We start from the raw sequence: 12,555 nt of genomic DNA on the forward strand, positions 1-12,555 counted from the left end.
ATAATTTGTAAGGAATTTGTCAGAATAGGCCTACATACATGACATATATCTGACGCTGTTTTGTTTTTGCTTCACTCACTTGAGATATGCACTTGCACTTGTATGCAGCGTTATTGTGCATGCAAAGCACTTTCGGATAAGGTCTCCGGATCGACACGGACCAGGTACACGAAGTGAGTGTAGGCCTACCATACAGTTATGAAAACCATTCATTTGTACAGGATTTTAAAGAAATATTTCGTTTTTGCTATTGGTTGATATTGTGTTTGTTAGAAAAGGCAAATGTGGATTAAATAAATTTATGATAGGCCTAGAATCTATATTAATTTATTTATTTGTGACAGATTTATTCCTCTTGGGATACATTCACCAGTAGCAGGAGAAATCCCCCTGACTTGAATCATGGTTACGAGTGTAGTTTCATTTACAGAGTGTGGTTGATTCATTGACATTGTGTGTTGTGCAAATTGTCATGTTTAATATTGTTTACGGTTCTGTTGTTTTAACAGGAAAGCGTTCACATAGAAGGCTTCCTTCAGAGCATTGATGAGACACAGCGGCCACAGCCCTTCATCTTGGAACTCTTCACCGAGAGCATACTCAGACCTCAACAAGTCTTTGTAATAATAGAGAAGAGGGCAGTACCTGTACAGTCGCTGATCGAAGCAGTTGACACCTGCTACAAGGCGCACTACGTCTTTGACTGCCAGTACCAGAACACGCTGAAAGGGACCTGGACTTTCTTTGAGAAAGTCGTTTTCAACCAAAAGGGAGGAAGCAACTTTCGCGAAACTCCAGCGATGCGCTCTTTCCGGGCATTTGTTGCCTTCACACAGTAGTCATCATTTTCGCTGATCAAAGCAGTTTACACCTGCTACAAGGCGCTCTATGTACTTGACTGCCAGTACCAGAACACGCTGAAAGGGACCTGGACTTTCTTTGAGAAAGTCGTTTTCAACCAAAAGGGAGGAAGCAACTTTCGCGAAACACCAGCGATGCGCTCTTTCCGGGCATTTGTTGCCTACACACAGTAGTCATCATTTTCGCTGATCAAAGCAGTTTACACCTGCTACAAGGCGCTCTATGTACTTGACTGCCAGTACCAGAACACGCTGAAAGGGACCTGGACTTTCTTTGAGAAAGTCGTTTTCAACCAAAAGGGAGGAAGCAACTTTCGCGAAACACCAGCGATGCGCTCTTTCCGGGCATTTGTTGCCTACACACAGTAGTCATCATTTTCGCTGATCAAAGCAGTTTACACCTGCTACAAGGCGCGCTATGTCCTTGACTGCCAGTACCAGAACATGCTGAAAGGGACCTGGACTTTCTTTGAGAAAGTCGTTTTCAATCAAAAGGGAGGAGGCAACTTTCGCAAAAACAACAGCAATGCGCTCTTTCCGGGCATTTGTTGCCTTTACACAGTAGTTATCTCAACAGCCGATCGCCATTGTCAGCTCTCAAAGCTGTTTCACAAAACAATGATTTGGACAAAACTGCACTCCATATTCCAGAAACTGAAAATAATTTAAAGAACTAACTTTACTACTTCATAAAGGGAAGTCCACCCTGACATTAAGTTCGTTTTAATAAAAGCAGTACAATTTAAATAACATATCGGTGAAGGTTTGACGAAAATCAAAAGATATTTAAGTTATGAATTTTTAAAGTTTTGATATTCTGACGTCACTTGCGAGCTGCTCTCCCATATGCTGTGTACTGTAAATTCCATAAATATCCATTTTCTTAAAGGAATGTAAATTATTTTACCTGTGCATTTGATGTATTATTAGACACATGTTTTTACACACGCCTCTATGAAAAATATCTATTCCTTCATGAAGAACTTTGAAAAATGGAAATTTATGGAATTTACACTACACAGCATATTGGAGAGCAGCTCGCAAGTGACGTCACAATATAAATTTTTTTAAAATTCATAACTTTATCCTTTAATGGATTTTCATCAAACCTTCACTGATATTCTTATCTAATTTTACTGCTTTTATTAAAACCAACTTAATGTCAGGGTGAACTTTCCCTTTAATAGGTTTAAAACTTGTATTTGTCAATGCGTTATGATGCTATGATGATCGTTTTTCCCTTAAGCGGTGTTTCCCATTTGATTTGTACACAAATTACGCATATGGGTTGAAAACATCAGCTTTCATGTTGACATCTAATAACAAATATTCATATTCACCCTTCACAAATTTGGTGTGAAAATGTGTAATGGACTTGTAACATGGTACTGATTACAAATTTTAAGTCTGAAACAAACTTCAAAAATATTTTCCAAAACTAGCAAAAAATTACCATGTGATGCACAAGGGCGATATATTCTATGCCAATGAACACCAATATCGTCTATACATCTTCCTGTTTAACTGTAAATTTTAAGTTTTAATGTCTCTGCCAGGAAGATTTTGATTTTAAGAAAGTGTGTAAACTCCCAAAGTGGCTTTTAAATGCAAATTGTAGAAGTTATGTTTGTTTTATATCTCCTGCAAGCTTTATAAAGAATCTGATAATTTTTACAGGTCTGCAAAAGAAATGAGAGAAGTTATGTTCTAATTTAGACAGTTTAATTTTAGTTTTCTTTTTGGATAATAATTCATGACTTGCATAGTAATCAAGTTATCAAGGGAAGTACATATATATACCTGTCAGAGATTTTGGTTAGAGACAGTTGCATGATAAACTTGATTCATTTTGTTCACTTTCAAGAACATATTCAAGTATGGCATCACTCAGTGATTTTTGTAGCTTTTTTATATTGCATTATTGTAATAACATTGAAAGACACTGTTTTATTATATTCCACTTCTGCAAAGTGATGCACACTTTCTATGCATGCAGTTGGTTATTATGTTTTTCACTTTCTAGTTGTAACTTTTGTAACTTTCTGAGTTTCAGTTGAATAAAAAAAAAACCCAGTTATATAAAAAAAAACAGAGAAAGGGAAGTACATATATATACCTGTCAGAGATTTTGGTTAGAGACAGTTGCATGATAAACTTGATTCATTTTGTTCACTTTCAAGAACATATTCAAATATGGCATCACTCAGTGATTTTTGTAGCTTTTTTATATTACATTATCGTAATAACATTGAAAGACACTGTTTAATTATATTCCACTTCTGCAAAGTTATGCACACTTTCTATGCATGCAGTTGGTTATTATGTTTGTAGTTGTAACTTTTGCAACTTTCTGAGTTTCAGTTATATAAAAAAAAAACCAAAGAAATACTGATCTAAAGTGCATTGATTGGACATTTGTTACTGTGTGGTTTACTGTGTGAATGTGTGCTTGTTAATCCATACTTGAACTATCACTTGTAAATTGATTGAATTGTGCTTTATAGCATTCAAGACAGTTTTACAGAAATAGTCATGAGAATAATATTTTTGTCATCCTTTATTTTGGGGGAGGAGGCTATTGATTTAAGAAATTCACAAATATGTAATCAATTTCTTACAAAATAATAACAAATGATAGTAATTAGTAATTATGATAGTAATACATGATTTCTTAAGCAAACAAACAATATATCTCACAGAGGATTTATGTTCTTTTATTATAAAATATACATTGTAGTAATTTTCCTCTTGCTATTTACAAACAGCATTGGATGCATTTTCGTGCACCTTTTCCAATAAATCATTGACAGAACGTAAATATCAAACCATCATGCATGAGAAACAAAATGCTTGTTTTATTTGCCCATCTATTGGATAATTCACATCAAAACCCCAGTCAAGTAATGACCATTTGTTGTGTAAAGCAAATGAAAAATGCCCAACAAATAGTATTATTGATTGCAGGGAGGGATCATAATAACTCAACAACTTAGTAAAATTATGCCATTTTTCTTGGTGATTATTAAAGGCCTTGCCCAGATGTTGGGTTAATAACTTTATTAAAAAGTTGGGCAAATTAATGTCCCCCAAAATGTAGTTCAAAATATTACCCAACAGTTGGGCACATTAATGCCCCAACAACGTTGGGTAAAATATTGCCCAGTAGTTGGTAGGGTTGACTATCGGCCCAACGTTGGGCAAAATATTGGGTAAAATATTGCCCAATTTTTTCACAGTGAACTGACACATGTAATACATTTATGCTAAAAGTTGGATAAATACTCATTATATTAAATCATCTGTATTCTCTCCACTCAATATTATCTGTAATATAATACAAATAAGTTATAGACCTATTCACTACCTCGGGACGGATATTGTTTTGTTTTTGTATTTTGTTCTAACGAATCGGCAGTCGGCGGGTTATGGGCCTAAAAAACCGAAGTGCTAACTTAGCACTTACGGTGCTTGCATAGTGAATGCACTACGAGTGCTGATTTTATAGTTTAAATTTGAACTAGAAAATCTGCACTTGTAGTGCAATCACTATACTGTACAAGCACTGTTAGTGCTAAATTAACACTTAATTTTTTAGAGTGTACACCACACTTTTATTACCATTTGGTAACGACCCCATAGAAAACTACACCGGAATGAAATTTATTTTCTTCAAACACGTCATATATGACATGTATGAAGCAAATATATTATATGCCAGTACTTTATAGTAGGCTAAATTAAAGATTACTACAGCAGAAGATAAACACATAATCCATTTTAAGATTCTGCCATCGTATCTACTAGAAAAAACAAAGAATTGTAAGGTATTATTAATGACGAATGACCGAGAAAATATTTTAATAATAAAAAAAGAGAAAAGGCCGAGTACGTATATTACATCATAAAGACAAATACATTTGACGATGAAAATTCTAATTGATATGGACACAATGATTTTATTAAGTAAACTACAATTTGTGTAATAAAGATGAATATTGTGCAGAAACAAGTCCAGGACCTCTCTTTTCCGGGCCTGCTTTCTTCTTTCTTCCATTTTCCCAGATTTTTTAATCCGGGGGGGGGGGGGGGCACTAAGTATACAATGCATAGTGGGAATGTGCCGTGGAGGGGACCCCCATTTGGGCCATTTTTACACTCAAATTTCCTTTCCAAGGCATAGCATTTTTGTCTAATTGAGAAAAAGAACAAAAAAGGCATTTTCTTTTTATCGAGGGAAAAGAAAAAAGAAATCCGCTCCAAAGTTTCGCATATTTTCCGTTACGCCGTATTGATCTGCTACAATGAGCCGCAATTTTGGTGAAAAGCGCCCGCAAAGCGGTTTCCGACCATCACCTCTGCGCTAGCGCACCCGGCGCCCGTATATGCCCGTTCCATAGGGATGGAGATACGCAGGCGACCCGTTCCAAGGACCCCCGTTTTCTCACATATTAGTAGTTCCGAAGCCCGTTCCGAGGACTCTCCTTTTTTACAATAAGCGCGCTCCAAGGCCCCCGTTTTTTGTCTCGCCCGCGGCACATACCCACTACTTTCTTGGTCGAGTGCCCCCCCCCCCTCCCAGGGCCCTACTATAGAATCCCAGGATGACCCGACTCCATATGGTGTTGTCCCTTACACTGATGTATAAATAGTTGTTACATTCTTAAAGTCATGAGAATGTTCCTTCATATATTGCTTTCTGAACCTACGACAGACTCGTACGATGGTGCTGCGGCCACTTCTCCGATATTCAATGACAATCTCGATCCTCCAACGTCACTGTGAGAAATATCAAATACAGGATCTAAGGCTTCCGAGTAGGCCGGAGGAGGGGGCTCTGATGTAACATCCCCGTAAGTCGGCGGCGATGACGATTGTGATATCACCGACATTCTTCTCGAACGATCACCACTTTCTGACGACGACGATGACATCCTAGTGGACGACCTTATATTGTCGAAAGACGCACTGAAGCGAAATTGTGGATTAGCCCTTCTTGCCTCAATCCCTTCATCTGTTGTCCCGCGCCTGAAACATTTGCAGGATAAGCAAGTTCTTACAGAATGCCCAATGCACCTAAAACAATCGGATATTCGTTCGAGTATACAACTCAGTATTTTCGTGATCAACCAATTATCCCTGGTTCCAGAACAGCACACCATCCAAAAGAAGAACAAACCAAAGATGATGCCTCCAATCACTCCATAGGGAGCTATTTTTTCACCATTTTCGTCAGTGGTTACGACCTCCGTCCAATATCTTCCACCGGATCCATCTATGAATGAGAATTATAATCCATTATTTCTTTTATTTTTTCATAAATAAGGTATTTTGCAAACATGTTTCATAACAATATTCCATTATTTATTTTTTCATTTCAAATTCTTACAAAAAACTTGTTAAATAATTCAATCACATTAAAAAAAGAAAGTAATCATAATTATGACCAATTGCAAAAATGTTGGGGAGTCAGCTTATCATTACCAGCTTCATCGTAATCATAATCCTCTACAACAACAACAAAAAAAAACACTTATATTGAGGGGGGTACGGTTCATTTCACGACATTAAGAATAATTCAAAGAAGTAGACATGCGTTTGTAAGAATGAAAAGCAAAGGAAATAGATTTACAACTGTTTCAATTATTTGGTTTCGAATCCACGACAATAACTAAGATTATTCATCATGTTTATTTTCCCATTGTTCTTTGATCAATATTGGGGTACACACCTTTAGTTTTCTTGCAAATAAACGTGAGTTGTTCATTAAGGCAGTCAGAAACAGTCCATCGTCCATTGTTACTTAGCTCAATAGCGGAACATTGAGAGGTGCTTGGTGACTCCCCCTGAAAGCTATAGAGAAAGGCAACATTAAACACACAGTGCATTGAAAAATATTTTAGGAGAAAGAATTTGTGGTAATAATATCATAAGATGAAAAGTGGATTTGTCATATTGACAGCTCCAGCAGACTGTCTCCTGTGCACTGCCTTTATACCTCCGTATTGCTGGAAGACTCCGCTCCCAACTCCTGACAGGCACCTACCCAACACAGGCTGAAGTCTCCCAGTGCCACCTGTAGACATTGCTTAACAAACGAAGAAAGCCCCACCCACTTTCTTGTATCCTGTCCATTCATCGATTTCCAACGGACTGTACTTTGTATCTCCAGGCAAAAAGCGCTTTATAGATCCAGCTTTTATTATCTTAACTATTATCATTATCATCCTTGCTATCATTATTATTATTGCTATTATTATTATTATTATTATTACTACCACTGTCGTATTCGAGCGATGAACCACAACACTTGAATAGTATGACGCCAGAGCTTTCCAAGCTTTAAACTAGTAAACAATTTTCTTACTTATTATAAAATTGTGAGTTTAGACCGTCTAACCAGTTTCCAGTAGAATTCATTCCTATCCAGGAGAGAGATGTATCATCTTTAAATAAACCTGGAATAAGGATGATAAAAAATAATAAATTCAAATCACTTCAAATTGTATCAATTCATTTCCATAATACCTAAGAACTGTTAACCTACATGTAAGTATGCAAATACAAATCGTTAAAACATATTACTTAGAGGGAAACAGTAACAGACAGAACAATTGGAATTCCTACACAATCTATAAAATATTCCTGTTTTTGACGAGGTTTTAAACTTTACCTAGTACGAAATCATTTTCTTCCGGATTAACTATTGAGGTTAGGAACCCTCCATCGTACCCACATCGTGATGCAGCCTGTTGCCATGGTAATGGTTCGGTGTATAGTTTGTAACAGTAACCAAGTCGTTCGATCCAGCCCGGTGGACACGAAACTATGGCATCTGTTGACGTATAATCAGTATAAGAAATCAGATAGTAATGGTAATAATTTGATTAAAAAACAAAATGCTGGAACCAGAGGATAAGTCGTAATTATTAATAATAAATAAAGAATGTAGACATTTATACAACGTGTAGAATCGTATAATGATAACATATTATAAATTTGGTAATAAAGTAGAACAAATATGCATAGTTTAATGATACTTCGATTTTGAGAATATGGATAAGAGAGGTAATAGTGAGTCGGATGATAATTAACTAGTAATTGTCGTATACTATAGGAGGAATTTGAATACCGTGCTAATTAAACCAAGTCCTTTTTCAGGAAGTCAACCCAAACAACAATGGTAATTAGGATTTATGGTTCTTAAATCATTAGTTTTTCCTTGAGAAAAAATAAAAGACAACAAAGAACTACAAAGAAATTTGGGTTAAATCAAGAGTTCCTTACCAAAATAGTCGAATTGGATCTCGTAACCGAGACCTATATTCCCATCGCCATTACTCTGGAATTCACCGTAGAGGGCGTGACCGCTACTGGTCACTGCAACTGGGTTTTGGTCAGAGCACAGTATCGCGATGGACCTGGCAGAGGAGTTTACACCTGTATTGAAACAAGGGATGGATCATAGCGTTAAAATGAGATCTTACAGCAAAGCTGTTTCTAAAGAATGAACATAGTCCTTCTTTAATCTGTAAATTAAGACGATCGACGATCCTGACTAATATAAACCTAACGGTAGGTTACGTTAAAGGTCGTACACCTAGTTCTTACATACTAGTAAGTCTTCTCATTTAAATGACGACAGAGTTTCCCCTGATTTATCTGAACAATTAATGAAACTTACCGAGGGTGCCAGAAGTCTTGATAAATTGAATTTCTACTAATAAGGTAAGTACCTCACTGTCCTATCTGGCAACAAACTTTGAGACCACGTTTTATGCTGAACCAAAATTCAGACCAAGGCCATTTATGAATCGCCGTATACGATCCCAGATTACTATTTTGGGGGATATCGTCTCACCCATATAATTTAATATAACAAGCATGAGATTATAGTTACCATCTTTTATCAACAAATAGTCATTGTTACAGCAACACGAGAAATCATCTTTGATCACCCTTAGCTGAATTCGGCTGGATCCTGAAGGACTGTTGATAAGCCACGCACATGCCGTATCTTCTGGATATTCATCGGGATAGTTAGGGGAGAATACCGATTGAGGTTGCGATGAAGCTTCGAACCTAGCAGCCGGGCTGGAACATTGTGCTGCACAGGAAGAGAAATTTTAGAGAAATGTTTAATATGTGATTACAGGAATCGAATAAATATTCCTCCTCCGTGATTTTGCTAGGTTTGAGAATAGCTTGTATACATGTATAGGAGTCAGAATGAACGATCAAGAATCATCGCTCATAGTCATTGTGCGAGATTTAGACGTCATAGTCTTAAGAATATATTTCAATTCCTAATATCCCTTAATATATATCAGAAGATGTATAGGGAGGGAGCATTTGATTTGATTTGATTTATTTTATTTCCACATTTCAAAACAAAACGAAGTATGATAATTTTTTCAATTTTACATAATAGGCAAATAATTTTTCAAACATAATGAATAATGTACATAAATCATTATAAAATATCAGCTGTACTGTGAAAATTATATCTATACATACATTTTTTCTTTAATTATGAACATATCTATGTAGAAATGTGGGAGACCTCCATCTTAAGCTTGGAGCTTGAAAGTGATGGAGGCCTCGAAAGGAAAGGGGATAGAAAACCAGACTGTATATTGCAATAAAAGAGACTTTTATTGCACAAAATAATGGGAATATATCAAACGTGGATAGGGAAGGAAAATTTGAACGAGAGAAGATTAATAACGTTGATAAAAGTGAAAGTGCAAGTGCAGGTGTGCGAGGGATGGAGTAGGACAAAGGAAGGTAAGACGAGGTAACAGGAAAAAAGAGCTGAAGAATTTTACTATATAAAAGTGTAAGCCCATAACATAAATGATCAGAATATTAATATGCAAAGGAAAAACATGATCAGTATATTCCTGGTATTGCGATGATGATAATGGTGGTGAAGGTGGTGGTAATAATGATGATGACGATGAAGAAATACATTGTGATGGTATAGGGATAATAACAAACAGCTGTACTGATATCAAGTTACAATTGTGATCACATGAAATAATCTAATGAATACGAGTGAGATACACAAAGACACATATACACCATGCAATAAGTATAAATCATTCATATATTATAAGATCATACCTTCACAATGAAGCGATGAGTAGAGTACTACCAACACACATCCTGAAAGGAGTAATATCCAGGAACTCTAAAAATAGAAATTCGGAATATCATACTCTATAGGAAGACATACGAAATTGACATCAAAATGAATAGAAAACCCTATGAAACAAGTTTAAATGCCACGTTTTAGATTTTTTTGATGAAGAATAACCCTTGATTACTGTTAATCCCTTAAACCGGAAATAATAGATTGCAAACGATGGACAAACACACCCCGTTATCTGATGTAGGTAAATATGCTTTACTGGATGAGTCTGCTAGTAAATAATATATACAGCTTCGTAATCCTAATGATATGACATATAATGTGCTTGATATTGTTAAAGATTTGTTTGCTCCTCCGATCGACAATGTAATTCAAATTCTAATGAATTTTAATCTGTATAAAACAATAAACAATAAACTTCAAACAAATGTATCAAATATCTGGTTTTATGTCGAGCGTCCATAAGATAAATATATCTTTTTTAATCTCAAGTGAGGAGGGTGTCCTAGATGCTATATGTTGTTTATTTACTTGGTGTTATAGATAAAACCCATGGAAAGAATTCATATGAAAATACAAGAATGGATTATTCGTACATGATAATAATAATATAAAGTATTTCTAAAGCGACAAATCCACACTGATAATGTACTCAAGGCGCTGCGAAAAGGAAATAAGAGAAAAATTACATGGAGTAGGAAGGGACAATGATAAAAACATGGATCATTATGAATGATCATGCATTATTAATGATGGGACTAATTGGGACAAGCGTGGGATGGAGGCATGCCAAATATGCATACAATATGCATATGCATATGAACAAAACCTGCGTGTAATATCGGTTCACTTATAATAACCGATGAAATGAAATAAAATAATTATGCAGTAAACTGCATTACAGACTTAAACTTTAATTACAGATCTATTGACGTCAGACATTCAATACCAAGGAAGTAATAACAGGTATGTGTTTATGACTATTGCAGTAATGCAAAGTAAAGACGCTGTTTAAGATTTTATACAACGCTGTTTACTATGAACCTTACAGTATTTGTCTAAACAATCATGTTTAATTTATTGAAGATTATGTATTGAAAATTAAACTTTGTTGCTTAAGATTTAAACACTTGTTTAGACAATTACTGTAAGGTTCATATAGTACACAAGTAGCACCGGATTGAGAGTAAATTGTGTTTAGTAGCACCGGATTGAGAGTAAATTGTGTTTAGTAGCACCGGATTGAGAGTAAATTGTGTTTAGTAGCACCGGATTGAGAGTAAATTGTGTTTAGTGTGTCATATTGAAAGGAAAGAAGTACTGCAATGACATGAATTGTAATTATAAAATGAACAATTCAAATACATTTTAAAATGCTATCAGACCATATTGTACCTTTGAGCAGTTATATGTTTCTTTAGCCATATTCAATCAATTATCATGATTATGCATTCCGTTTGTTGATTTATTTTAATCTGGGGCAAAATTGTTTCTTCTGTAACCACAAAATACAAAATATACCTACGTGTACGTGAAAAGCCATCACTACAGGATATGTGTAACAGGTCAACTTCCTTGAATGTATAAAATTATTTCAAGATGCTCCAGAGGGCAGGGTAATATGGTGGTATACCGTTCTTGTAGGTCCAAGTTATAATACCACATGTCCCTAGTGAATATTTGATAGAAGGTTGTATAGACCATGGATGCTGCATAATTTATATCACGCTCGTTGAATGTGTATACGAAATAATTTACATCCTCATGTAGATCTGAAAATGACGTCTGGAACTGTGTGCAACTACACAATTGTGACACAAATTCCAATCGATGAAACTATTGTAGCTATTATCCGCTGTAGTCATGACTAAAAATGGCACTGATTTGAAAATAATATACTCCACTCGAGCGTGTCCATTCAACAAATTCACAGTCAGATAACACCGAACAGTCCCTTCAAATTATGAAGATTATTGTATACATGCATTTTTGACAATCGTGATTGATTTATTGTCCATACCCCAAATTACCAATGCAGATCTATTTCCGTACACACACACCCATATACACTGGTACTTACCTGCCTGCATGCAAATTGTTTGCTCTTGCTATTATTTTGTAAAGCCCTATTGTTGACAAAATGGATTGCATAACACTTCGATGACTATATCCCAACGTGCATGACGTGAGCGTTTTGACTTCCCCCTTTTTAAATTTCAAGCCCACAGAAAGAGACGAATTTTTTGGTAGTCCTAAATAATGTAGCCTATGTATTATTTATATTATTCAATTCTTTTCCATGATATAATCATTGATTGGAGATATCTCAGTGGGAGGGCGGCAATCCAACCCCTCCCTATATTATTCAAGATAAGATAAGATTTTATTAAACCCTATTGACTCCCGATCGGGACTATTGGGGTCTCAACAAGAACATACCTACAATTAATGAAAATGCGTATACAAATGAACATATTTACAATAATGAATTTGCGTATACAAATTAGCATATTTACAATAATGAATTTGCGTATACAAATGAAC

At 35.6% G+C, this 12,555-nt stretch overlaps 1 protein-coding gene across 1 annotated transcript; it reads right to left on the reverse strand.

Annotated features, from left to right (window-relative positions):
• Positions 1-5,458: 5,458 nt before the first annotated feature.
• LOC121426870 lies at positions 5,459-12,355 on the reverse strand. Its single transcript, XM_041623274.1, has 8 exons — positions 11,537-12,355; positions 9,984-10,050; positions 8,758-8,964; positions 8,145-8,297; positions 7,531-7,692; positions 7,225-7,315; positions 6,589-6,710; positions 5,459-6,132 (listed from the first exon to the last, which is right to left on the reverse strand). Exons 1-8 carry the CDS (start codon positions 11,552-11,554, stop codon positions 5,543-5,545), a joined length of 1,410 nt encoding a protein of 469 aa, XP_041479208.1. The 5' UTR covers positions 11,555-12,355; the 3' UTR covers positions 5,459-5,542.
• Positions 12,356-12,555: the final 200 nt, after the last annotated feature.

Source organism: Lytechinus variegatus, chromosome 13 (genome assembly GCF_018143015.1).
Source record: "Lytechinus variegatus isolate NC3 chromosome 13, Lvar_3.0, whole genome shotgun sequence".
Taxonomy (NCBI): Eukaryota; Metazoa; Echinodermata; class Echinoidea; order Temnopleuroida; family Toxopneustidae; genus Lytechinus; species Lytechinus variegatus.

Bases quoted from the DNA above. Each gene is read 5' to 3' on its own strand.
- LOC121426870 (XM_041623274.1), bottom strand. The intron at 7,316-7,530 runs GTAAAGTTTAAA...TCCTTATTCCAG, and splicing joins AGAAAATGATTTCGTACTAG to GTTTATTTAAAGATGATACA. The intron at 6,133-6,588 runs GTGTGTACCCCA...TCTCATTCATAG, and splicing joins TATTTGCAAGAAAACTAAAG to ATGGATCCGGTGGAAGATAT.